This window comes from Melospiza georgiana, chromosome 23, assembly GCF_028018845.1.
Source record: "Melospiza georgiana isolate bMelGeo1 chromosome 23, bMelGeo1.pri, whole genome shotgun sequence".
Classification (NCBI taxonomy): domain Eukaryota; kingdom Metazoa; phylum Chordata; class Aves; order Passeriformes; family Passerellidae; genus Melospiza; species Melospiza georgiana.
This window is the reverse complement of record NC_080452.1, coordinates 10,146,859-10,174,618: the sequence shown is the minus strand read 5'-3', so window position 1 is coordinate 10,174,618 and position 27,760 is coordinate 10,146,859. Positions and strand designations below refer to the sequence as shown.

At 53.5% G+C, this 27,760-nt stretch overlaps 1 protein-coding gene across 2 annotated transcripts in view; it reads left to right on the top strand.

The window, feature by feature from the left end:
- The first annotated feature begins 286 nt into the window (after positions 1-286).
- Positions 287-27,760, top strand: part of KCND3 (potassium voltage-gated channel subfamily D member 3) — an 87,669-nt gene continuing 60,195 nt past the window's right edge. For both annotated transcript variants that reach the window (XM_058039668.1, XM_058039666.1), the window contains exons 1-2: positions 287-357; positions 4,884-6,067. In XM_058039668.1, the coding sequence (XP_057895651.1) occupies positions 4,959-6,067 (1,109 nt within the window). In that variant the 5' untranslated portion in view covers positions 287-357; positions 4,884-4,958. The remainder of the gene's footprint in view (positions 358-4,883; positions 6,068-27,760) is intronic.

Genomic DNA, 27,760 nt, shown 5'->3' with positions numbered 1-27,760 from the left:
GCGGCTGTGCGGGCGGGCGGCGGGCGGGGACGCGGCCGAGCTCGGGGAGCCCCCGCCGCCCCCCGCCCCGCGCCGCCGCCCCTCCGTGCGGGGCTGCGCCCGGCCCCGCCACCGCCGCTCTGCGACTGTCGCTGCCACCGCTGCCGTCTCTGCCGTCTCTGCCATCTCTGCCGTCTCTGCCACCGCTCCCCATCGCTCCCCATCGCTGCCATCGCTGCCACCGCTGCCACCGCTCCCCGCCGCTCGCCGCCGCCGCCCCGCGCCCGCGCACTCCGCCAGCCCCGCGCTCCGCTGCCGGCAGCCGCATGGCCGCGGAGGCTCCGGGCGGGCGGCCGCGGCCGGGAGCGCCCTGCGGAGGTGAGGGGGTCCGCCGGGAGGGAGGGACGGGAGGGGAGCGGCCCCGGGTGCGGGGACACCGGGCGGGGGCGCGGGCACACCGACCCCCGGGTTCACCTGCGGGCGGGGCGGGGGCAGCGGGGCCAGGGGTGCCCCCGGCCGCTCCCACCCTGTGCCCCGCTCCCCTCCCGCCCCTCGGCGCTGCCGATGCCGGCCCGTGGCCGCACAGCCGGTGCCAGCCCCGCACAGCCCCGCACAGCCGGTGCCAGCCCCGCACGGCCCCGCACAGCCCCGCACAGCCGGTGCCAGCCCCGCACGGCCCGTGCTGCCGGCGCTAAGCCCGTGCCCAGCCGCCCAGGCGGCGATGGAGAGGCGGCCGAGCCCCGCTCGCTCCCGCACGGATCGCTGTGACTTTATGGAAGTCATCAAGTATCGCTGCGGCGCGTCCGTCACCGCCCGGAGCTGCCCGGCGCGGCAGGGCGAGGCTGGCTCGCTCCGATCCGGGCTTGTGGCTATTCACTTAACGGAGATGCGACAGCACATGGATAAATGAGCGAGGCCGCCGGGTCTCGGAGCGGGCCGAGCCCAACTTCTGAGCGGGGATGGAAGGGATGCTGAGGCGGCGTGCAGACAGGACTGGGAAGGGCTGCCAAGGAGCAGGGCGAGCCAGAACGGCAGGACGAGGGGAAAAGAGAAGGCTGGTGAGAAGGAAGAAAGGAGAAGATAGGGAAAGATCGGTTTAAATGCCAGTGATTTCTTCTTGTTCCCGAATGTAGCCGCCCGCCCTGGCCGAGGCGCTGGGTGTGGGTTCGCGGCGCTGGAGGAACAGCTCGTGTTCCTGTGCAGAAGGGATCCCTCTGCCCCGTCCCGCCCGACCGGCAGCCAGCAGGGACACACGCACAGGAGCTCCGCGATGGAGCCCTGAAGTTCATCCCCTGCTGTCCCCCCTGCATCTCCCCCTGGCACATTAGCATGCAGGGTAGGCTCTGCCGGGTATTTATTTACCGGCTCCGTTTGCTGTGCCAGCGCACAGCGCCCTTGGCGCGGCTCTGCCTCCCCTGCCCCGGGTCCGTGCCCGCCTGGGCTGGGCTGGGCAGCGAGGGCACGGCGAGCGCTGCCAGGGGAGGGGGCAGCGCCTGCCAGCTCGGGAGAGGCAGCGAGAGCCTCGGCAGCGATGAGGGAGAAGCTGTTTAGTCATCTCTCTATATATACTTTCACAATGATGAGCACATTTACTGATTGCTGCTGACGGCGTTCGGAGAGGGAGGAAGAGCAGGCGGCACAGCTCACCTTCCATCCCCACGAGTACCTGCTCCCTTCTCCCGTTCCCCACGTCCAGCCCCACTTTGGGCGCCCAGGGTCCCTCCCTCCAGGTAAGGCAGCGCTGCAAGATGGGGCTCTCGGGGCCGAGGGAGGGGAGAAGTTTGTGTGCATTTATCCCGAGCCTGTTGCTTTTGCTCCCGAATCTCCCCAGCAGACTGAGGGAGGGAGCGTTGTGCAGAAAGTTTTGTTTTCTGGTGCTGCTGCGAAGGGGAAGGAATGTGTGGCTGACAGAAGACACCGAGCCTTTGGCTCACATATTTTGCTGTAAAGCAAAGGTCTCTTTGCTGCCTGAGCCTGACCCAACAAGGACAGGAGAGGGAAGAAGGAATGATCTCCAGGCTCCTCACTCCCATTAGCACTGTCTCATCAAGAAACTTGCAGTGTGCTTATCAGTCCGATTTCAGAACAGCCCTGTCTGCTTCTAGAAAGGGAAACTCTGAGATTTTTGGTTTGTCTCTGCTCTCTTGAGATGATGAAGAGACATTGATCAGTGTGGAGCTACAGTGGTAAGAATCCATCCTTTATTTCTGGACCCTTTGGGTGAACAGTCATTTCTGTTCTCTGCCAGATTTTCCTCCTGAGCTGTGCTGACCCAGGCTGGGTCGGAATTTGGCTGTCAGGGTTTTGGGGGGTTTTGGGGGTTTTTTGGGGTTTTTTGGAGCGGCTGCAGCGGAGCCAGCGCTGCTCGGGAGGGACGCAGCGGGGTCAGCAGTGCTGGCAGGGACAGGGGGCTCCTCTCAGCCTTTTCTCCAGATTTCCTTGGCTATTTCCTTGTCCCCATAGTTATCTGAAGAAAACAGATTCTTCTCTCTGCAGATACTTTTTTAAACCAGGAGGCAAATGATTCTATTTTGTGTACCAGGTCTTCTAAATGTCATCAGCAGGGTGCCGGTCTGCTGTGAACCAGTTCCTTTTAAATTACATGCAGAAATTATGGTAATTAAAATTAGAAATATGGATATAGCTAAATATATGCTTGTTAGAATTAGAGTGTGTCTGTTTTCTATGAGAGCTCCAGACACTGTCAACAGTACATTAGATTTTGAGTCCAGCCAATTGCTTTCCAGCCTAAACAGACTGGTTGGCAGTTACCAAAATCCAAGCAGGCAGAAAAGGGGGATTCTTTCTACATTCTGGAATTCTACATTCTAGAGGAACTGGCTGCTTCATCTTTTTTTCACTCAGCTTAGGTTGTGCAGGTCAGAATTATAAATCCAGTCCTCTCTCTCTCCCAGTTTTCTTTCCCTTCCTTGAGGGAGTGGTAGGGTTCCAAGGACTCGTGGACAAGAAAAAGCAAAACCTCTACTAAAGGGGATTTAATTTCTCACTCGTGGTCCTCCAGATAATTTAGAGAAAGACTCCTCTTGTTCTCTTGTGTGTATTTTGAGGATCAGATGGGGCAGGTTCAGTAACTCTGAGAATGAAGCTGCATGCGCTCCATTGTTCTAACCCGCTGCATCTCTTGGACCCAGAGAAACAGGAACTGAACTTCCACAGAAGAATTCCCCTTCTTTCTCTTTTGCTTTAATCTCCTGTCCCTTTCATCGCTGAGGTATTTATAGCTTCCCCACATATACTGCCAGCATGGAAGGACCCATTTTATCTTTCAAAAATTGATTTAAAAATGTGTAAGTCACTTATGAGTTACCAGTGCTTTATTGGAACAATTATATGTGAAGTATTTATAGTGCCTCAGCTGCTAATGTAGGTAACCTGGAATCCACAACCAAAGTTATGAAAGTACAGAAGAGATTTCTGATGTGGTTCCCCTGAGAAATCAGGGGAGATGAGGATCCAGTGTGCTGAAAGTGGTCAGGTCACCAGTCAGTCCTGGAGAAGGACGCTGGTGGTGGTGCTGAGTGAAACTAAAAAACAGAGAAGACAGTTTGCCAGCAGGGAAAGCGGGAACAAGATTCCTTTTCTTGATTTCTTGAGTATCTATATGCATTTGTATATATTTGGTGATTAATGGATGACATAATTCTTATTTTGCTGCCTCCTGTTGTTAAGTGTTCCATGAAAGTGACAAGATCTACACTGGTGGTAGAAGGTGCAGTGAGAGCCCCTGGAGATGCCCTTTGAGCCAGCTCCAGTGCTGAGCTCTGCCTCTGCTCCCCAGGGCAGCCAGTATTCACACAGTAAATTCCCTCTCTGGGGGGACAGAAAAGTGGTGCTGCTTTGTACCACTGAGCAGTTCCTGGGAGGGAAATCCTGGGAGATGTTTGCTCCAGTGCCGTGCAGATAAGCAAAGAGTCTCCTCGGGATGAGCAGCACTGTGGGTTATTACATGTTCTGTAATTACCAAAGCTCTTCAGCGGCGGCGAGATGCTCGCACGAGGGATCTCAATTGTCCTTTAGACAGTAAAATTGCATGGGAAGATGCTCCACATTGAGGTGATGAATGTTAATTTGCCCTGAAGAGGGAGAGCATTTCTGCAAGCACTTCAGGCATTTTCACCACAGACTCATTCCATCATTTTTTATTCAGTATTTTGATGGCCCATTGGAATCAATAATGCTGCAGCCGTACTGGCTGGAATGGCAGCTTTCATGTAAGTTAAAAACTTTAGAGTAAAACTGCCTACAAATAGACAATTAGGCTTTGAGGGCCTGAGTCATTGGAATCAATGGAATTTCCATTGATAAATTGACTTTTGATAGGGCTCCTAATGCATTTTATATGATAATGGCACCTTTCTTCAGATAATTTCATGGCAGAATTAGAAAAGCACTAGGGATATGGAAGTAAAAGCAAGTTAAAACAAAAGTTAAAGACTGTAAGAACTCTGACCAAAGATCAAAAAGATAAAACAAACTCATGGCTAGAAATGGAAATGCAGTTAAGCCCAATCGTGGGCTCTCGTGGTGTGTGATTCCACTGCAGGCTGATTCCACTGGAGTTCCCAGCTCTTTCTTGACAGCTGTAGTTAAACTGATGAGCACAGGAGGCTTACACCTGGGGAATTATGGATTAGTCTTGTTTGTGAGGAAGCAAATATAAATTACTGTGTTTATGCTACTTTTAAAATGCTTTTAATGAGGAATCATTTGCTATTCAAACTTTCCATCTATAAGAATGCCATAGCCCCGCTGAGCTGATTATCACATGCCTTGTTCAACACCATCCTCCACCAGTGTCTGGTGCCTGTGCTGGTCCTGGGCTCTCCCACCCACCGGGGCAGGGCGTGACTGTGTGCTGTGTTCTCTTCTCCTCTGTGTTCCAGATGGAACTGGTGTGACCCGCAGCAGCCCCCAGCAGCCTCCCCAGCGCCGCCTGCACTAACGCGCCCGGGCTCACCATGGCAGCAGGGGTGGCAGCCTGGCTGCCCTTCGCCAGGGCGGCCGCCATAGGATGGATGCCGGTGGCCAATTGCCCCATGCCGCTGGCGCCCACGGAGAAGAACAAGAGGCAGGATGAGCTCATCATCCTCAACGTGAGCGGCAGGCGCTTCCAGACCTGGAGGACTACACTGGAGAGGTACCCCGACACTCTCCTGGGCAGCACGGAGAAGGAGTTCTTCTTCAACGAAGACACCAAGGAGTACTTCTTTGACCGGGACCCCGAGGTCTTCAGGTGCATCCTCAATTTTTACAGAACTGGCAAGCTGCACTACCCCCGGTACGAGTGCATCTCTGCCTACGACGAAGAGCTGGCCTTCTACGGGATCCTGCCCGAGATCATCGGGGACTGCTGCTACGAAGAGTACAAGGACAGGAAGCGGGAGAACGCCGAGCGCCTGATGGACGACAACGACTCGGAGAACAACCAGGAGGGCTCCATGCCCTCGCTGAGCTTCCGGCAGACCATGTGGCGCGCCTTCGAGAACCCCCACACCAGCACCTTAGCCTTAGTCTTTTACTACGTCACCGGGTTCTTCATCGCCGTCTCGGTGATCACCAACGTGGTGGAGACGGTGCCCTGCGGCTCCGTGCCGGGGAGCAAGGAGCTGCCCTGCGGGGAGCGCTACGCCGTGGCCTTCTTCTGCCTGGACACGGCGTGCGTGATGATCTTCACCGTCGAGTACCTGCTGCGGCTGTTCGCGGCGCCCAGCCGCTACCGCTTCATCCGCAGCGTCATGAGCATCATCGACGTGGTGGCCATCATGCCCTACTACATCGGCCTGGTCATGACCAACAACGAGGACGTCAGCGGCGCCTTCGTCACGCTGAGGGTTTTCAGGGTTTTCAGGATTTTCAAGTTCTCCCGCCATTCCCAAGGCCTGAGAATCTTGGGCTACACTTTGAAGAGCTGTGCCTCCGAGCTTGGCTTTCTCCTCTTTTCCCTCACTATGGCAATCATCATCTTTGCAACTGTGATGTTTTATGCGGAGAAAGGGTCCTCGGCGAGCAAATTCACCAGTATTCCTGCTTCCTTTTGGTACACTATTGTAACCATGACAACGCTGGGGTGAGTATTACTTTTCCTTTTCCTGAGCAGCAGGCGAGCGTGTACGGGGAGCTTGACTTCAGCTCCTCCTCAGCGTTTTCCCGGGTGCATGTTCGAGAAGGGGCTGGAAGTGTTCAGGGCTTGATTATTCCTTGCCTTACAACTCCTGCAGTTTGCGTGTGGTTGTGTAAACCAGAAAAAGCTCTCACACCCACCTGACAAATGCTCGGCACCACGGCAAGCGGGTGCAGGAGGAGCAGAGTGGTGGAGTAGCAGGATCTGATTCATCCCTGCAGGAGGGAGAAGCTGCCCCGAGTGCAGGGGCTGGAGAGGAGCTCCGCTCGCTCTGACACTGGCTCCAGCCACGCGTCTCACACCAAGCTGCTGATGGGTCCCTCGTGTCTCAGTCCTTGTTTCTCCCCTTGACTTGCCAGGAAGCACAGATTGGCTGGATTCAGGTGGATGTTGTGGGTCACTGTACAGCGATGGCCAGGATGTGATCTGGTTTTTACTCAGCTGAGCAGGAGAGGGGCTTCTTGTCTGTGCTTAGCTGTGAGCCTGAGAACCGAGCGTGCTGTGGCGGCTGCAGTGGAATTTCAAACATTCCCAGGGACAGGTACAAAGATAATGAAATCAAAGCAAGGGCAATGCAGCCTGGAGGGATCTTTTCCCCCTTGTGTTTCATTTCTGTCTCACAGATGTTGCGACTGAGATTATAGATTTGCGCTTCTGCTGCTCTGAACCAAAACCCCTGGGAGCAGAATGGCCAAACCCTCACCCTGACAAGGCTGTGCAGAGGAAAGGGGGCATTGCAGGCTGCTCTTGGGGCACACACAGAACCAGGATCGAGGGCAATCTCCCCATCCCACACAGCAAAACAGTGCCGGAAATCTAGAGTTACTTTGCAAAGAGTTTTCCCACTGGAGAGCTCACACGGTTTAATACTCAGATGTAGACAATTCTCCTCCTTGTAATGCAGGGACCACTTTTTCTCTAAACTGCTTTTGATTTTAAACACTTCTCTGTGCCTATTATACATGAACAGGCTCACAGTAGCACTTTTCAATTATTAAAATCATAATTCAGCTGTCAGAAAGGCGCCGAATCTGGGCATATGACAACTGAAAGTCTGAATTCCTTCATTAAGTGCAAGTGTAGAACCTGTTTGTCATAGTCACCTAAAGATCTCCTATTCTTCCTTTTTAATAACGAAGCAAAGTTTGCAGGTTTATGGCAGATGCTGTTCCTTCCCCTGGGGAAGGTAAAACTCAGAAACCAAAGCTGGGCTTTGCATCCCAGCCCTGCCCCAGCTCAGCTCTCCATGCTCTGACTGGTCCATGCTGGTCAGTGCCCCCCTCCTGTCCCCACCGCAGGGTCTGAGCAGGGACACCTGCCTTGGGTGGCTCCTTCAAGAAAATCCAGCTTTGGAGATTCCATAATTATATGGATATAATATTTCCAGGTTCCCTTTAATAATGATCACACCATCCTGGCACGGACACAGCCTGCACACCCGTTCACACTCAGAGCCTGCACACCCGTTCACACTCAGACACAGCCTGCACACCCGTTCACACTCAGAGCCTGCACACCCATTCACGCTCAGACACAGCCTGCACACCCATTCACACTCAGAGCCTGCACACCCGTTCACACTCAGACACAGCCTGCACACCCGTTCACACTCAGAGCCTGCACACCCATTCACACAGAGCCTGCACACCCGTTCCCACTCGTGCTGTTACGCCTTTGTGACAGGAGCTGGGGTCAGGGCTGGCCTGGGTGGGCTGGGAAGGGCCCCAGGACGTGCAGAATGTTCTGGAAAGCAGCTGGGGCTCTGCTCCCCCCGGGCTGGGCTGGGTTTGGGTCCCTTCCCTCCCTTTCTGAGCACAGGGGCAAACCCAGCGCTCCCAGGGACCTCAGGGCGTTCTCAATTTGTTGTAATCACAGAAATCACAGAGGAACAAGTGCTGGAAATGAGCTGACATGGATTTAAGAAATTAGACATTTAAACATGGCTTTGTAAGGGTTCACTGGGAAGGGACCTAGAAAATGCTGTAAAGTCTGAGGGCTGAGGCTTTGGGTGTTACTGATTTGGGACTTTGAGGCTGTGTCCACCTTCCTGACTCCCCCTGAGTGGGGTGGGGGCTCAGCACCCAGGGCTAACCCTCCTGGCCCCTTCATCTCCCCAAAAACCCTTCCAGCTCTGACACACTGGCACTTTCAGACAGTATTTCATACACATCTCTCCTCAGAAGCCTTTTCAGTCTGTTTGGAAGGATCTCATTGCTGATGAGAGTGCTGGCAATTCCTGCTGCACAGAATGCATCCAGCGTGCTCCCAGCCCACCAGCCCTGCCCTCCTCAGTGCTGGCCACTCCACTGCTGGCTTTCAGCAGCACTCAGAGCCCTTATCCAGATCTTAAACATTCCCTGCCTTTTCCCTTATAATTCAGCCAGCATTTAGAACAAGAAACTATGAAGCATGACAGTTTTTAACTCAAATCTATATATATATAAGTAACTTGTTTTCACCACCAGTACATTTAAACCCAGATAAGTGCAGCTTTCCCTGAGGCTGGAACCCCAGCACTGCTGTGACAGAGTGCCTTAGAGGAGTGATCTGCAAGGTGCAGGATAACTTTTTACCTGTTATAGGATTAGCTCCATTTGTGTCAAACCAAGGTTTACTCACGACAAACAAACAAACAAACAAAGCCAACAGCAGGAGACCATTAACCCTCCACTGTCCTGTGCACCAGACTCCCAAGTATCTTTGGGATACAATCACATTTCCAGACTGACCCATAAATAAAATGCAATAAAAATGCATTTCCTCCTGAAGGTGAAGCCCAGCACAATAAATAAGCACTGGTTTTGGTGAGGTTACCATGAAATCAGTTTAGAGAAATTCAGGATGCCTTGAAGGCTCCTTAGGCAGCTAACAACCCAGGGAGACAGGTGCAGCAGCTTTTCTGGAGCGGGAAACAAAGCAAAAGAATTAAATTATCCTGACCCTGCATCTCCCATCCCTCTGCTGTGCTCACCAGCCCTGCTTTAACAGAGGCTGTTTTTAATTCAACACAATTTAAATTTTGCTCAGGAGGCTTTATAATGAAAGCATTATTCTTGGGCGCATCTTAAATCAATCTGAATTACTGAAACAACTACTCAAAATTAATTCAAACTCAGCTCTCCAATTCATGCAGAAGCATTTTCCTCGGGAGGCCAGCAGCTCCCCATCTCCCCTCTGTGCCAGAGCCCTCCTGTGCCCTGCCCCAGCTCAGCAGTGCAGGTGCTGCCAGGAGCAGCAGGGCCAGCCCAGCCCAGGCCCTCGTCCCTGCCCTGGCTCTTGGCTAATTCAGTGTGCAGTGGGTTTACACCTCTGCAGAAATGGGTGAATTACAGTGAATTTGGCTCCTTGGTGCATTGGTTTTCATGGACTCACAGAACGGCTGGGGTGGGAAGGGACCTTAAACCCAGCTCATTCCATCCCCAGCCATGGGCAAGGGCACTTCCCACCAGCCCAGGCTGCTTCAGCCCCACACAATATTCAGTTTTATTCACTTTTAGGGGAAGCCTCAGGTTCTGCTGCTTCCCCTCACACGCAGCACAAACACGAAACCTCTGTCCCCCCACTAAGCCCCACGCCAGTTTTGCCCAGAGAAAGTGTTTTTCTGGGCTTTTTACAGCTGTTTTCATTTAATCTGACAGCAGCAGTATGTTTCAGACTCCTAGGCAGTGTCCATGACCTGCAGCAGAGGCAGCAAATTGTAAACATAAAACTGTCCTGCATTTCAATTTCAGCTGGTTTCAAGGAGCTCTCTCGGAGCTCCTTTAGGCACTGGAAGGTGCTGTAAGGAGGGAATATTCCTGGAGGAATTGTCACCGAGACCTTTGGGCCATTGGAGCTCTCTCGGAGCTCCTTTAGGCACTGGAAGGTGCTGTAAGGAGGGAATATTCCTGGAGGAATTGTCACTGAGACCTTTGGGCCATTGGAGCTCTCTTGGAGCTCCTTTAGGCACTGGAAGGTGCTCTAAGAAGGGAATACTCCTGGAGGAATTGCCACTGAGACTTTTGGGCCATTGGAGCTCCTTTAGGCACTGGAAGGTGCTGTAAGGAGGGAATACTCCTGGAGGAATTGTCACTGAGACCTTTGGGCCATTAAGGCTCTCTTGGAGCTCCTTCAGGCACTGGAAGGTGCTGTAAGGAGGGAATACTCCTGGAGGAATTGTCACTGAGACCTTTGGGCCATTAAGGCTCTCTTGGAGCTCCTTTAGGCACTGGAAGGTGCTGTAAGTAGGGAATGCTCATGCAGGAATTGCCACTGAGACCTTTGGGCCATTGGAGCTCTCTCGGAGCTCCTTTAGGCTCTGGAAGGTGCTGTAAGGAGGGAATACTCATGCAGGAATTGTCACTGAGACCTTTGGGCCATTGGAGCTCTCTCGGAGCTCCTTTAGGCTCTGGAAGGTGCTGTAAGGAGGGAATACTCATGCAGGAATTGCCACTGAGACCTTTGGGCCGTTTCTGCCCAGAGAGCAGCAGTGCCCAGCGGGAGGAGCGGGGCTGGGCTGGGGTTGGGGTTGGTTCTCCTGAGGGATGCTCTGAGCAGGTTCCTCTGCCCAGAAAAGCTGAGCTCCACAGCCCCAGGTGCTCTGGGAGAAGCTCTCTGGCTGCCTGTCACCCTCGCCATTTGCACAACCATAATGGCCTGGAGAGCACTCTCTCCCCTTCAGGGCTGGCTGCTCTGCTCAGTGCTCTGACAGACACAGCTCAGTGCACTTGGACAACACAGGCCCGCCTGCAGAATCCATTTAAGGAACCAGGTTAACACGGGAAAGTCGATGAAACAGCCCTGCTGGCCCGCTTGTGTCAACAGCCTGATTGGAAGAGCTGCAATTTCTTACAGGGTTTATTAGCTGAGTGTGTAGGGAGCAGGGTTTGGGGGTAGGGTCTGGTTTGGGTTGTCTTGGCTCAGCTTTGCCTTTGCCAGTGCGGATCAGAGGGAACACGAGAGAACGGGCGCCTGAGCACCCGCACTGAAAGGACATCAGACATCTCTGTTCTGCTCTAAACACTTATTTTCTGGGGTTTTCTCACTTTATTGGTGTTCAGTGGTGGCCAGGAGGGGGGCTGGAGGGTGAGCAGGGCTGTGGCACGTGGGGGCCGTGGTGCCAGAGCGGTGCCAGCCGGGTTGAGCCCCGAGCACAGCAGAGCAATGCGGATCTCTGCACAGCAAAGGGATCAGCCAAAGCACTGGGGCTGATCCCTGCACAGCCAGAGCAGAGCACTGGGGCTGATCTGTGCACAGCAGAGCGCTGGGGCTGATCCCTGCACTGCCAGAATCCCTTCACAGCAAAGCACTGGGGCTGATCCCTTCACAGCAAAGCACTGGGGCTGATCCCTGCACTGCCAGAATCTCTGCACAGCAAAGCATTTGTGCTGATCCCTGCACAGCAAAGCATTGGTGCTGATCCCTGCACAGCAAAGCACTGGGGCTGATCCCTGCACAGCAAAGCACTGGGACTGATCCCTGCACTGCCAGAGCAGAGCACTGGGGCTGATCCCTGCACTGCCAGAATCCCTGCACAGCAAAGCATTGGTGCTGATCCCTGCACAGCAAAGCACTGGGGCTGATCCCTGCACAGCCAAACACTCGGGCTGATCTCTGCACAACCAGAACCTCTGCACAGCCAAGCACTGGGGCTGATAGTAACCTTCATTCACCCTCTCCACACACACCGAGAGCAGTTTGCAAGGCAAGGAAAATAATCACTCATCTCTGGAGCGCTGCCATTGGCGGCTCCTCGGGGAAGATTGCTGCTTGGGCCAGGAGTCACGCCGTGCGTGTGTGTCAGGGCTTTGGGAGCTGCCATTACGCTGAACCAGGACAAACTTCTGCTAGAAACACCACTTTGCATATTTAACATCACCAGTGGGAGGCTGGATGGGGTGTGGGGAGTTTCCTTTGTGAAGGAAGGGCTGGAATTTCATCACTCTCACCATTTCCACACAGCCAACAATTCCTCATGTCCACGGGCCAAAGAGCTGCTTGAATTTAATACACAGAAAGTCCAATCAAGCCATGAGCTGATGGAGCTACACAAAGAGGCCATTTCCTTAAGCTTTCATTCTCTTCACTGCAGCTTCATCTCATACAAAACCTGGATCAGTTTTCTTCTCCTAATGGATTTACAGATATTGTGTGCGAAATGTCTTTGTATCAGAAACTACAGATGGAACCTTTCCCTTCTCTATCTTGATATAAATCTCAGGCAAGCATCTCATTTTTGAGCTATTTGTATTCACCAGAACCCCAGAAGTATTAAAATACCTTTATTCATTCTTAGGGCAAGTGGCATTCACTGGATTTTTTTTTTCCCATCTTAAAAAAATCATCCATCCTTACGCTTTTTGTGGCTTTGGATATTTGTAACAGTTGCACGTATGTGCAAAGGCACCATTTTTAATGTGCAAGACAAAATAACTTGCCTTTAGGGTAACTCATTGTGTGAGAAGTGAATTATTTTGAATAAGGCTAAGAAATGGTGCTGACTAAAATTGTAACGTGACTGCTAAATTTACCAGTGGAAGCCTTGGCAGGGATGCATCTATAGCAACTGATTTACAGATTTTTTTTCTGATCTCCTCTTTCTTTTTTCCCCCTCTTTTCTTTCTAACCTGCCTCCCAGTGAGTGCCTGAGAAATACAGATTAAAGATAACATTGCATTTTCATTGGAGATGAAGGGAAGTGATTGGCGTGCTGACTGGATCGGGGCTATTTTTAGTCTCATAAAACGATAATTTCATAACGGAGCTGACCCAGTAAAAGTAATCAGTTTACAGCCATCAGCTGGAAATGAGGGACAGAGTAGCCACTGCCAGTCAGAGCAGGAGAGGGGAAGAGAAGGAAAGGCCCTGAAACAAATTAGCCAAAACTAATTAGTATCCTTAGCTAATTGCAGCCCGTGGGGTGTGCAGGGAGAGGAGCACAGGGAGCTGCTGAGTGCCTGAGCCTTGGCAGGAGCTTGGGGCTGCCAACACCATCCTCATCCTCACAGGGGCATCTGGGCACCCATCCTCACCAGCCCTGCTCCCCTGGCACGGGACTGGCATGGGATTCGCATGGCCCCCAGCCAGGGATAAACTCACACCTGTTCTAATGCCAGGAAAATCACAGGAGAGGTTTTTACTGCCATTTCTTAAGGAATCTGTGCATCCAAGGGTGGACTGACAGGACGTGGGGGAATGGCTCCCAAATGCAAGAGAGCAGGTTTAGATAGGAACTGGGAAGAAATTCTTCCCTGGGAGGGTGGGAGGCCCTGGCAGCTGTGGCTGCCCTGGACCCCTGGCAGTGCCCAAAGGCCAGGCTGGAATGGCTTGGAGCAGCCTGGACAGTGAAGGTGGCCCTGCCCTGGCAGAGATTAAATCAAGATGATCTCTAAAATCTTTTCCACCCCAAAGCAATCTGTGAGTCTGGGAATGGGGATAGCTGTGACAAACCCAGCTGCTTCAGGCCGTGTCCCAGCGCTGTGATGGGAGCACCTTCAGCCCAGCTCTGCCTTCCCCTGCACACACAGTACCTGCAGAAACTGCTCGTGTCTATTTAACTATTTACCACTGCTCCATTAGAGCACACTCCAGGGCTGTAATTCACCTCCCAAAGTTACAGCTGAGTGTGGAAGAGTTATTTTAAAATCAATATCCAACAGAATGCCATTGTTCCAACATTTAAACCTGCTGGGAAATTACCACGAGGCGTGCGGCAAGTCAAATCACTGCCTGCCAGAGGAGGAAACAATTCATTACTGCTGCTAAAGGGGCAAATTTGCACTGCCCTTCCACCAAAGGGGCAAGTTGGCACTGCCCTTCCATCCTGCCTCAGGAATGACGCTCAGAGCCGTTCCTGGGTAAGCTCAGATCTGTTCCTGGGCAGGCTCAGAGCCGTTCCTGGGTAAGCTCGGATCTGTTCCTAGGCAGGCTCAGGCTCAGATCTGTTCCTGGGCAGGCTCAGGCTCAGATCCGTTCCTGGGTAAGCTCAGATCTGTTCCTGGGCAGGCTCAGAGCCATGCCCAGCTCCCTCCCCGCTCCACCGCCCCAGGATCTGCTGCCTCCATCTCAGGCTGCCATCTGCAGCAGAATCCAAACACAGAGCAGCTCGAGCTTTCTGCCCTCAGGACACTGTGAAATTTGGCTGAAGTGCCTGCCCAGAAAGCCCTTGAGAAGGGCTCCTGGAGCCCTGAGCAGTGAGGCCCTGAATGCTGGGCTGGAGATGGGCTCTGAGCTGTCAGTGGGTCTGTGCTCTGCAGCCTCCTCACAAAAAGGTGAAATAATTCAAGTTATAAATGCTGAACACACCGGGGGAGGCAGCTGCTGCTGCTGCTGAATGTGCTCCATGCTGGGTTTGCTGAACGTTCCCTGGCAGTGACACCCTGGCACCCCTGGCACACCTGGCACCCCTGGCAGTGCCCCTGGCACCCCTGGCAGTGACAGTGACACCCTGGCACCCCTGGCACCCCTGGCAGAGACAGTGACACCCTGGCACCCCTGGCAGTGACACCCTGGCAGTGCCCCTGACAGTGACACCCTGGCACCCCTGGCAGTGCCCCTGGCACCCCTGGCAGAGACAGTGACACCCTGGCACCCCTGGCAGTGACACCCTGGCAGTGCCCCTGGCACCCCTGGCAGTGCCCCCAGCCCCAGGACCTGCTGGGCACTCTGAGCATTTCCTGGCAGCCCAGTGCCCACCCCAGCCCTGGGCTCTGTGTTCAGTGGCTCCCTTTGCCACCCCACAGTCACAAACTGCTGCTGCTTTTCTCATCCTGCCTGTGGGTACAGGTTCCACATCAGATGGGAAAACAGCAGATGATAAAACCTTGAGTCATTTTCAGCCTTTAATATGCAAATGTGCAGCCTTGATAACGAGATTGCACCCCACCACCAGGCAGCCCTTTCCCCCCCTTGTTTACACCAAGGAAAACATTTATTACTATTATTGAATTTTGCTTGTTTTCTCATGTAGTTAGGATCATGGAATCCCAGAATGGTCTGGGTTGGAAAGATCTCATCAGCTCCCACCCCTGCCATGGGCAGGGACACCTTCCACTGTCCCAGGGTTCTCAGAGCCCTGCACACCTCCAGGAGTGGGGCCCAATCCCCAATTCCACGTCTGCACGCTCCACGTCCACCGTTGGGGTGTGATTTGCACACAACATGTGCACATCTCCCTCTGTATTTGTATGATCTGGAGCACAAGGGAGCCATCCTCCTCAAATATTAATTACAGCCACTGTGCTGAGAACAAAAATAGCACTTTATTTTTCAATGAGAAAGGATTGAGCAAGCCAGCTCTTCTCACAACCTGGGCAGCAATAAGCTGCCTTCAAAGGGAAAGCTGAAGCGAGGGAAAGCTGCTCTGAGCTGCTTTCTCCTGAGTCCTGAGACTCTGGGGCCTGAGCTGGGATCAGGAATGCTCTGTGCAAGCAAAGCCAGCCCTGTGTCCCTGCTGCAGCTTGGTTCTCAGTGCAGAGCTCCAGGACTGAGCCCGGTGGGTGAAATGCCCCCAGTGTGCCCACAGTGTGCCCCCAGGGCCGCTGGGCACTCAGGGACTGGGGAAACTGGTTCCAGTGGGTGCTGCCAGGGTGGGCAGGAGGTGCCTGCCCCTCTGCCCCTCTGCCCCTCTGCCCCTCTGCCCCAGCCCCTGCTGGCCTGGCAGTGCAGGGAGAAACTGATCCTTCCCTGCCATTGAGCTCACAACCCATTCTCAATCACAGTCCTGCTTCAGTGGGGCTTTTCTGAAGTTTACATCGTTTCTTGGGCTTTGTCATCAATATTAATGTGAGAAAAGCTCTGCTGGCTTCTCTGTGCCTCTGTGAGGGGAGATGGAACAGGCTCTGACAGCTCCCTTACTCCGCTGCAGCAGAGCCTTTTTCTAGTAATCAGTGTCGGCAATGAGTAGAAACAGCTCCTAAATTTACCACGTTGAGCACGAATCAATGGAGCATTATTGCCAGCACACATTCCTCACTGTCACACATCTCACTCGTGCTGCCGCTTTGGGAAGATTTAAAACCCTGTCTCCCACCCAGCTTTGCACCTGAGGTACCCTTCCTGCCAACCCCACTCTCTTATCCCTGCATAATTAACCAAAATATGAAATCCCAGCTCCTGCCGTGCCTGGGTGTGCTCAGACCTTCCCCCGGAGCTCAGGATTGTGTGCAGATGGGCAATCACGGGCAGGAGGCAATCACAACTTCTCCTTGGTGCCTCTTTGGTTCTCCTGCCCACCTGCATCTGCCCGACCGTCTGTTCCCCAATCCTGGAGCAGCCAGGATGAGTCCCACTGAGTCAGACGCTGCTTCGGTTCATGAAATGAGCTGGCAAGGCACCCCAGCCTTGGCACACTCCAGACAGAAGATTTCAGCCCTCTTAGATGTTTTTCTGCTGGGGAGGAATAGCAGGACAGATTAAATAATAGCAACAGCCATTCAGCAAGGCAGCTGTTGAATGAAAACTTGGAAATGCATGAAATGAGGTAAAAGTCTCCTCCAGCCAAGGGTCAGCACGAGCAGTAAGCTGGGCTGAAGGGATACAAGATTTTGGGCTGCAGAGGGCTGAGCAGGATGAATTCCATCACTAATGAGCTTAGTGAATAAGCTCATTACCTAATGAGCTCTATTGAACAAGCTTGAATTCCTGCCTGGGGAAAGCCCTGCCGTGGCTCCAGCATAGGTAAACAGCTCCATCAGTTTGCACACACAGCCTGCTGAGGCCCAGGGGCACAGCAGAGCCTTTCCCTGAGCTGAGGGTGTCAGGAAGGATCAGCAGAGAGCACAGGCTCGTTTCCAGTTCTGTCCTCTCTGCACAGTTTGGGATCTGGACGAGGATGCACCGACACGACTCGGTACCTCTCACACGTCCTGGTAACTTTCCTTCAGCATTTACATCAGAGCCTTCCTCCTAAGGCTCTGCAGAGCTGGGCTGGGAAACCTCCAGAGAGCCAAAACTCTATCAAAAACACTCCTGAAATGGTTCCAATGGTTCATCTCTGTGAGTCTGCATCTAAAACCCAGCCCTGCCTTGGTGCCTGGGGAGATCTGTCAGAGCAGATGCCAGTTCCGAGGGTTTGGAAAAGACCCAGAGGAAATCTCACATCCCCACTGGCTCGCAGTTTGTTACCCAGAAAGGCAGCAGTGCCTGCAAGGAATGGCCCCTCATCCCCTCATCCCCACCTCTGACTTGGAAGTGAAAAGGGAAAATGAGATTTCAGAAAAGGAGAAGAGATCTACAGATGAAATCTTCATTTGATTTGACACAGCATCATTTACATTTATTTTTTACCATTTCTTCTTAGATTTTCAGCGCACACTGAAATACTGTCTAAAGCACTCATTTCCCATAGTTGTGCCACTCCAAAACCCTGGCACTGCCCATCATTTGTCTGCTTCCATCTGAGCAGGGCTAAAAACGTTGGAGGAAGAAAAGGGAAGGAAAATAAGTGACCTTTCCAGTAACACTGAATGGCTGGTTTGGTGGGAGAGAGAGATTTTGAGTAGAAAATCGGTGTTCAGGCTTTAAGAATATAAATCTTCAAGCTCTGCACGCATGCCCTGAAGTGCAGCCCAGGGTAAATAGACCCAGGCAGGACGTGTCAGGATAGATTCTCGTGAGTGCAGCAGGGAAATCTTGGCACCACATGGACTGTGAACTGAAAATGAATTTCAGCAGCTTTTGTGATTCCTTTTCTGTGAGAAACAAAGGCTGTGCCTGGAGCTGCTCGTGCGCCACGTCCAGGGGTGCCTGCAGCAGAATTCCTGCACTCGGAACAGGCTGTGGCTGTGTGTCCTTCCAGGGGCTGTGTGTCCTTCCAGGGGCTGTGTGTCCTTCCGGGGGCTGTGTGTCCAGGCTGTGGCTGTCTGTCCTTCCTGGGGTTCTGGGAACTTTACAACCAAATCATCACCAGCGCTTAGGAGACAGACAAAAAGTTGCTCCTGGGGTGCTGACACCCTCCAGGTCTGACATGAGAGGGCCAGGAAGCCCTCAAGGGAACTGAGCCCCCTTGGAGGCGCCTGTGCCTGGCTGGGCTCTGTGGATGGACAGGCACTGGGAACCATCAAGCCCCACAAGGAGCGGCAGGGAATGGAGCCTGGTTTAATGAAGCCTGGTTTGCAGAGCTTTGCTGATGAAGAGATTGCACTCGGCTGTCAGTGAGAGGCCTTTTCCTGCTCCTGCCCACGTGCCCCCCGTGCTCACAGCTCGCTCAGCAGTGTGCCAGCAGGGCTCTGAACCACAGGGAAATTGGCTCTCTGCCCACTGTGAGTGACAGGCTTTGTCAGGAATGATCTATCTGAAAACTGAGCCCTGCCCAGGGGTGTCCTTCAGACAGACACAGCCATTCTTGAGGCATCACTGTGGGGCCGGAGCTCCCACCTGTGTGTAGGACCAGAGCTGCCCTGGGCTCGTGGCCATGGGCTGAGGTGTCTCCTGCACATTGCCAGCTGCCATCAGCACTGCAGGGACACAGGACACAGGCAGAGCATGGAGGTGAAGGACAAACTGCTCCTTCCCTTCCCCAGATCCTGTCAGTACACAGTGAGATCTCTCTGCTCACTGCTCACCCATCCTGCACTCAGCTTGGAGCAGGAGGGGCAGGGCAGGGTTAATTCCTAATGAGTTAAATCCTAACAGACTCATTTTTAGGGAGTCAGGGAAGGGAAGAGCTGCTACGGAAAGGGAAAAGCTTCCAAGGGCTGGTCATTGCTGCTGCCTCTCTTCATGCTAACATCCTCCCAAGATGGCATTTTGTTCCTCCAGGCCCCACAGGGGTTTGTGGTGCTGTTTGGGGCTGTTTGGAGGGAAGTGACCCCAGCAGGGCCCCAGCAGCTGCCAAGGCTGCCCTGGGACAGCTCCAGCTGCCAGAGGTGACCGCAGGGATTGATGTTCTCCAGCTCACTATTGACACGTGGGCTGGGTAAATGAGATTGGCTCTGGCATCTCATTCCCTCTCAATCCATCTTCTGCAGTGCTTTTCTCCCCTCCAGCCTGCACATGGACAGGTCAATCAGTTTAATTACAGATGTGGGACACATCAGCTCCACTTGCAGCCCAAGGTGAGCCCCTGCACACTGCCACCCACTTTTGCACCAGACAAAAGAGCAACAGGTTCCTTTGCAGTCAAGGAACCTCTCCACGTATCACTGGACTGATAACAAAAGGAATAAATAACTGCAGAGAAGTGAATTTTAATGACATTTCTGTGCCGAGTCTGTCAGAGCACGCTACAATCACTTATTCGAGTTCACTGCCTCCCTAGATAAACACTGACATCTCCATTCTGCAGGTGCAAAATCCCAGTCAGAGAAAGGCTGAATTCTCCTGCACAGCCCACACAATAAAGAGTTCCCTGCTCATCCCAGTGGAGCAGGGAGCTGTGCACTCCTCAGAGCCTGAGGCAGCTCTGATCAAAGCATCCCTGCTTCCAGAAACACCTTGATGTGCCCAGAGGGTGGCCAGAGCAGGTCACCTCCTGCAGCCAGGCCAGGGTGGCACTGAGATCCTCTGATGTGTGCTCAGAGGCTCAGCCTGGCACCTCTCCAGCTGTAATTCCCTTGCCCATCTCTGGAACATCTGTAGGTTCTGCTGCCCAGGTGGGGCACTCAGTTCTGTTCTCCCAGCTCAGAATCCTTTGAAGAGCACAGGCACAAACCCATTCAGGAGCTCTTTACTGGGGCCAGCACAGACTGGTGTGCTGCTTCTGTCCCTTTAGAGAAACCCACAAAATCCTACAGGGGCCAAAACAAACAGGGATGCACAAGCAGCAGCTGCCTCAGCCTTCCAGAAGGACTCTGTGGCATTCCAGGAACTCGCAGTGCACTCTAAACTTCACTTTGGAATAAAGGACACTGGGATTTTTAATTGCCTCCTAACCTTTCATTAATTGGGCTTTCTGCAGTGAGCAGCACCACAATAGCAGGTCTGCAGCCTCATGCAGAATGCAAATGGGCCACAATGAGGGAGGCACCTGAGGCACCCCAGCAGAGACTTCCTAATGATCCCCTGGCCTTTGTTTCACTGGAATTGCTTTCAGAACAAGCAGCGTCTATGAAGCATTCCTCACACAGCACAAATGTTGGCATTTGCTCTTTGGAGAGGCACAGAACAGCTCCACAGAGTGATGGCTCTCAGCAGCTCTGAAAAGTCACATTTGAAATTTATTTCCATCATAACGAGTCTAGTGAACAATTTTGTCAGAAAGAGTCATTTGCATCCCGCCCCATTTATGTTTTCACTTAGTTTCTGAACTTGCCATAAACACAGCTCTGTGGTGATAAAAGCAATAATCCCAAGGGCAGGTGTTTGTGGATGGCCTCGGGGCTGTGCTGCAGGAGAGGAGCTCAGCCTGGCCTGCTCCAGCCTGGGCTCACCTGCCAGAGCTCCAGGGATGCCAGTGGGAATGTTGGGGGGTTTGTGCAGGGACAGGGGGGACCTGGATGGTCCCTGAGGATCCCTTCAGCTCAGGGCAGTCTGTGACTCTGGCTCCATGAACCCCAGCTATCGGAACACAATTCCCCTTCCCCATGGCCATCTCATCCTGCCCTTCCTGTGCCTCCCTGGAGCAGCTGCTGGAGCCCCTCGGGACCGGGATATCCTTGGCACTGGGATCCCTGGGGACCAGGATCCCTTTGGTGTTGGGATCCCCCCGGGATTGGGATCTCCTTGGTGTCAGGATCCCCTCAGGACCAGCATATCCTTGGCACTGGGATCCCCTGGGGACCAGGATCCCTTTGGTGTTGGGATCCCCCCGGGATTGGGATCCTCTTGGTGTCAGGATCCCCTCAGGACCAGCATATCCTTGGCACTGGGATCCCTCGGGACCAGGATCCCTTTGGTGTTGGGATCCCCCCGGGATTGGGATCTCCTTGGTGTCAGGATCCCCTCAGACCGAGCATATCCTTGGCACTGGGATCCCCTGGGGACCAGGACCCCCAGCCCAGCGCAGGGTCTGGGGGCAGCCAGCCCCTGCCAGCCCCCCAAGCCCTGCAGGGGCACACAGCCCCTGTGTCCTGTGCCCGGCAGCAGGCTCAGGTGGCCTCAGCAGGGCTGGGGGTCCCAGAGCCCCCAGGTGAATCTCCCCACCCCGAGGGGCTCCAGGAGCAGCAGCAGCCCCTGAGCCCTCTCCCTGCTGTCCCCGCAGGGCCTGGCTGGAAACGCCTCCCAGCAGAAGCCTGGTGGTGTCTCTGGGGGCTCCCAGTGCCATTTGCTCTAATTCTTGTTGACATTTCATTTCACTTCACACGCTGTTAAATGACCCCCGTCAGAAGGATGGGGCAGAAATTTGCTTTGGAAGAGAGTGCTTTAGCTCTGGGGTCCCTCCCAGCCCATTCCCTGAGCTGTGGCACAGAGGGCATGTGAGCAGAGGGCAGGGCAGGGTTGGCACAGAGGGCAGGATGGCACTGGGGGGCTCTGGGCTCGCTCCCAGCCCATTCCCTGAGCTGAGGCTGTGTCTGGCTGTGCCAGGCAGGGGCACAGAGGGCAGGGCAGGGTTGGCACAGAGGGTAGGATGGCACTGGGGGGCTCTGGGCTCCCTCCCAGCCCATTCCCTGACCCAAAGCTCTCTGGCTGTGCCAGGCAGGGGCACAGAGGGCAGGAAGGTGCCCCAGTCCCACCCTGGCCACAGGACAGAGCCATTCCCAGAGCAATCACTCTGCAAAACCCAGCCAGGCTCAGGGATGACCTCCAGACAAATGAAGCTGTCAGGACTAATTAAAATGCTCTTTTTCTTCCTCTTCTCTCTGCTGGTCAATAAGATAAACACGGGGCAGAGGAGCACAAAGAGCAGGCTCTGCGCACTCTGCTCTCCCAAAGATGCTTCACAGCCTCAGACAGCAAGCACAAAAGCTGAGCTGATGGGTTTCACTGCTGGGTGAGTGTGCGTGTCCTTGTGCTGTCACTGCTGTCACTATGGAGAAATAGAAATGTGCTTCTGCCTACACATTCCAGAGCGGCCACAGGACTCAGGGCAGGTCCTCATGAGAGCATTTGTAACCCTGGCAGGAGGAGATGCCCTAAAACCCCTCCGGGGAGCTGGGAGAGCTCCTTTGGGGTGAAACCTGGGCTGCTGGAAGCTGTGCTTGCTGTGCCATGGGCACAGGGTGCCAGCTCTGCCATGGGAACAGGGTACCAGCTGTGCCATGGGAACAGGGTACCAGCTGTGCCATGGGAACGGGGTGCCAGCTCTGCCATGGGAACAGGGTACCAGCTCTGCCAATAGAAATGGGTGCCAGCTGTGCCATGGGAACAGGGTACCAGCTGTGCCATGAGAAATGGGTGCCAGCTGTGCCAATAGAACCGGGTGCCAGCTCTGCCATGGGCACAGGGTGCCAGCTCTGCCATGAGCACAGGGTGCCAGCTGTGCCAATAGAACAGGGTGCAGCTCTCTCCCTGCTGGGTGGGTTTGACCCTGCTGCCCGTGCCCAGCCCTGGCACAGCCCTGGCACTGCCCTGCTCAGCTCTGCCTCCAGCTCTGCCCCGGGGCAGGCAGGGGAGGCTGCTCAGAGCAATTCCCTGTCCTCCCCCAGGAAATGCAAGTGCTCCTGTCGGAGGGTGGGAGGTGCTGCATTGGCAGTGCAGTGTGAGGCACTGGCAAACGCGGCTCTGCCTTTGCAGCTCCTGCCCTGCTGAAGCTCCCTCTCAGCTCAGGGTAACCTCCCAGTCTGCTCCTACGTTTGCTTTGCAAAGAAAGGGAGAACATTAAAAAAATAATGGAAAAGGCCCTTTCCCCCCTTTACTTAAGTATCACCTGAAGGTTTAAATGTAGTAATTAAAAGTCCCTCTATGCTTCTGCATGAATATTTAAATATAGTCATTAAAAATAAAATAAACCCTTAGCAAGATCTGCCTTACATAACTTCCTCCACAATTTAAAAATAACTTGTACAACTTTCTAGTACTCAGTGTGCATCACAGCAATTAGAGAGAGGCAGGTAAGAGCCAGCTCCAGCCCCCACCAGCAGGGCAGGATCCCACAGGGATGATTTGGGATCACATTTTGGCACCTCACTCATGGTCTGGGCACAGACCCCGGCCCCAGGGGCACACACTCTGAGCCAGGGCAGCACAGCCTGAAGGCTCTCCTGGTCCTCACAAAGTTCCTGAGAAACCTCAGGAGCAGCAGAGAGCTGGGAGCCACTCAGAACTGCAGAGGGGAAAGGAGTGACCGTGTGAGAATGATAAATGAGCTGGAAAATAAGGAGAGCGAGGATATAGATCAACACAGGTCCATAAATCATGGCTCACATGATGAATTTGTTATGCCAGCTCTGCCTGTTGAGCTGTTAAAGCAATGCTAAAATATGATTGAGGCACATGTGAGAAACTCTGGGCAAGTCTGCCAGGCCTTCAGCCCTGTAAGTTATTACAGCTGTACTCACCTAAGTTTACATTAAATTAGGGTCCAGCCAGTTTTAGCTACAGAGAGAATTATTACAGAGCATCCATCAGGCACAGCATCATCAGGGACTGGGCACGCAGTTACTCTGCATTTCCCAGCTGCATTCCATCCCTAATTTATCCACTGCCACAAGCTTTCTTCCCCAAACACACCCACCCTGCCTCGGGCTGCAGGAGGAGCCCAGGAGGATTCCTGGGGTGCTGGAGGGGACCAGCAGGAGCAGGGAGCAGCCCCAGAGGGCACAGCAGGGCAGGCTGGGACCCTGGGAGCCCCAGGGCTGGCACAGCTCCAGCCCTGTGCCCCAGAGGGGACCCAGGGATGCTCTGGGGGCTCCCCCAGCGCTGTCCCCAACGCCCAGAGGGGACCCAGGGATGCTCTGGGGGCTCCCCCAGTGCTGTCCCCCCTAGAAAGGGACCCAGGGATGCTCTGGGGGCTCCTCCAGCCCTGTCCCCAACCCCCAGAGGGGACCCAGGGATGCTCTGGGTGCTCCTCCAGCCCTGTCCCCAACCCCCAGAGGGGACCCAGGGATGCTCTGGGGGCTCCCCCAGCGCTGTCCCCAACCCCCAGAGGGGACCCAGGGATGCTCTGGGTGCTCCTCCAGCCCTGTCCCCAACCCCCAGAGGGGACCCAGGGATGCTCTAGGGGCTCCCCCAGCCCTGTCCCCCTCAGAAAGGGACCCAGGGATGCTCTGAGGGCTCTGCCTGGGGCTCCCCCAGCCCCGGCTGTCCCCAGGCCAGTTTGCTGTGTCACTGCAGGGCTATTTATAGTATTTATAGAGCCAGGCCTATCCAGGGAGCTGGGGATGTTGACTAGTATTCAGCATGAATAAAACATGGATATTTTCCTGGCTGCAGGAGCTAAGAGCTGCTTTGGATTTAATGTTTCACTCTGTGATCAGACTCAGCTGCTGAGGCAGCCCCTGGTGCTCCAGACACAAAGTGGGATTTGAGACTTGGACCGAGAGGAATCCTCACAGGAAACAAACACATTTGTCAGGCAGCATCGGGCCTGGCAGACGCTGCATTGGTGTAGATTAAATCAGAGATCAGGGAGGGATTCCTGCCTGGAAGGGTGGGCAGCCTGGCACAGAGCAGCCCCGAATCCCTGCCCAAGGCAGGGACATTGAAGAGCACCCGGGACAGTGAAGGTGTCCCTGCCATGGGATGGATGAGCTGAGCTTTAGGGTGCCACCGGCCCCAAACCAGCCTGGGATTCTCTGGAGTTAAGGGCATTTCAGCAATAATCCTTCAAGAGCAGCTCCATGGCAGGCAGGGAGAGCCGCCAGGAGTTCAGCAGCCTGGGCACTGCATCTCTGTGCTGATCAGCACAAACAGGAATCCTGTTTCAGGAACCCTGGGCAGCACAAACAGCAATCCTGTCACCTGCAAAGCTGCACCTGACCCAGCCCCTCTCCCCCGCTACAAATGAATGCCAAGGTGCCCACAGTGACATCTGAGCTGGGAGGAGGCAGAGGGAAGGTCGGGCTGGTGGCTCTGCTCCTCCATCCTGCTCTGAAGTAGGTCAGGTAATGTAGGACTTGGCATCGCTCTCAGAGCAATCAGAACTGGAATTAAATTTAGATTTCAATAATGAAGGTGCTGGAAAAGGTCAAAACTCCAGGCCTGTTTCTGCATCCCCCTCCCTCCTGCAGGAGCCCCCTGTGCCCTGGAGACCCCTCTGAGGAGCAGGAGCACGCAGATAGTGCCAGCTCACCCAGGGGAGTTTTAACTTGTGCAGTGTTTGTGTCAGCTCCCCTGGACACATTGTCCCGTGCTTATGTAGAGCTCTTTCATGGTAACTTTCACTGTCAAATTTCAGATTATTTATAGCAAACAGAACCTTAGGAGTGCCTCTGCAGATGAACAAACACCAGCAGCCTCTGCTGCTGCTGCTTGGAAGGGACAGGAGTGGCCAGCTCTGCTCCAGGGTGACTCAACAACCCAGAGAAAGCTCAGCTTCTCCTGGTGCTTAAACCTTCATTACTCAGAGTATTTCCCTCTCAGGTTCAGAAAGCCTTAGGTTTCCTGTATATTTGTCATGGCTCACGAAATTGCTTGGTTTCAGTTGGGTTTGCAAGATAAAAGTAACAAAGCAGTGCAAGAAGTTCATTTCCCAGTTTCACCCATCCTGCACCAGAAAAGCTGAGAGCAGAAAGCCTGACCTAATGAGATTAGCCAGGTTACTATTGCAGAGCTGACTGCTCTTGGGAAGAACAGAGAGAAAAGCCCATTACTGACTGATAAATAAAATAAAACTCATTTTTTCCAATGTATTCTGTAAATCAAAACACTCAAAGAACCTCTAAGGCTATATTAAAGCCGAGAAAAACGTAACATGAAATCAATGTTAAAGGCCATCTCAACATCCTTTTATCTAACCAAAATTGTAAACACACTGCTCCGTTCCCAAAGCACAAAATCCATTTACACTTTGCATACTTGAAAAGAAGTCTAATGCATTTTGAAAACCACAGACTTAACTGCATGTTTCTCCCATTTAATACAACGCAGCTTAATAAGATTTGCAGGAGGCACAAAAGGCAAATTGAGCCCTGGAGTTGAACACACGATCTCAGGTTCCCTGAGAGCAGAGAGGCAAACCTGGGACGGGGAAAATGCAACAGCAAAGGGATCAAAGCAGGATAAAGGATGCCCAGAAAAGGGAGGGAAAATCAGGAAACAGATTCAGCTCCAGACTCTGGCAAGGCTCCTGTGAACACTCGGCAGATGATTTGTGACAGAGGCAGATCAAACCCAGCTCCCAGAGGGATTTGGTTCCTTGTGGATAACTGGTGTGGGTAACTGGTGTGGGTAACTGGGGTGGATAACTGGTGTGGATAACTGTGGTGGGTAACTGGTGTGGGTAACTGGTGTGGGTAACTGGTTTGCATAACTGGTGTGGATATCTAGTGTGGATAACTGGTGTGGATAACTGGTGTGGATAACTGGTGTGGGTAACTGGTGTGGATAACTGTGGTGGGTAACTGGTGTGGATAACTGTGGTGGGTAACTGGTGTGGGTAACTGGTGTGGGTAACTGTGGTGGATATCTGGTGTGGATAACTGGTGTGGATAACTGGTGTGGATAACTGTGGTGGGTAACTGGTGTGGATAACTGGTGTGGATAACTGTGGTGGGTAACTGGTGTGGATAACTGGTGTGGGTAACTGGTGTGGGTAACTGGTGTGGATAACTGTGGTGGGTAACTGGTGTGGGTAACTGGTGTGGATAACTGTGGTGGGTAACTGGTGTGGGTAACTGGTGTGGATAACTGTGGTGGATAACTGGTGTGGATAACTGGTGTGGGTAACTGGTGTGGATAACTGGTGTGGGTAACTGTGGTGGATAACTGTGGTGGATAACTGTGGTGGATAACTGGTGTGGGTAACTGGTGTGGATAACTGGTGTGGATATCTGGTGTGGATAACTGTGGTGGATACCTGGTGTGGATATCTGGTGTGGATAACTGTGGTGGATAACTCCATTCCAGAGCCACCAGGTCAGTTCTGGGTAGCACAGCCAGGCAGAGGGGCTGGGAGAGGCTTTGGCTGCAGGTCAGTGCTGCCCTCCCCAGTGCTGCTCTCTCATCCATCCTTGGGGAAATCTCCATTCTCTCTTCTGCTCTGGGCACTGACAAGCAGGTCAGACCTCTACCCAGCACTGCAGGCTGAAATTTCTGAGTGTGATAAGAGAAAAACCACCCAGGCATGAGCTTAAAAGGACAGGTCTGAAACATCCAAGCCCTGCAGCTGTTTGAAGTCATCCCTGGAGCTGGCCAAGCACCATCCATGGACAGATCCCTCACAGTTAACCCATGCCTTTTGATCTCTTCACTGGCCTCTGTCAGTCCTGCAAGGCTGCAGAAGCACTGAGCAGTGAGTTTCTCATCTTAAATTCCCCCTTGAACTCTGCCCTGCTGCTGTTCACACTGCCCAGCCCCTGTGCAGCCCCTGATGCTGAAGCACAAGCCCAGTAGCATTGTTCCCTCTGCTCAGAATGAGAGAGGCAGACATTAGGCTGGGTTTAAAGTGGTGAGTGCACAGCAGAAAGCTGAGAGCTTATCCACAAGTGGTCTGAGGCATGGCACAAACTCAAATGACTCAACACAACAGATGCTCTTTGTACCTGTCTGACTCTGCACAACGAGTGCTCTGATCCAAAGCTTTTTATGGCAAAGCTGGAGCCAAAGCTTGCTGGGAAAGCCGAGTCCTGAGGAGTCAGGAACCCCAGCCTGGGTCAGGCTGTCAGCTGGAGGAGCTGAGCATGG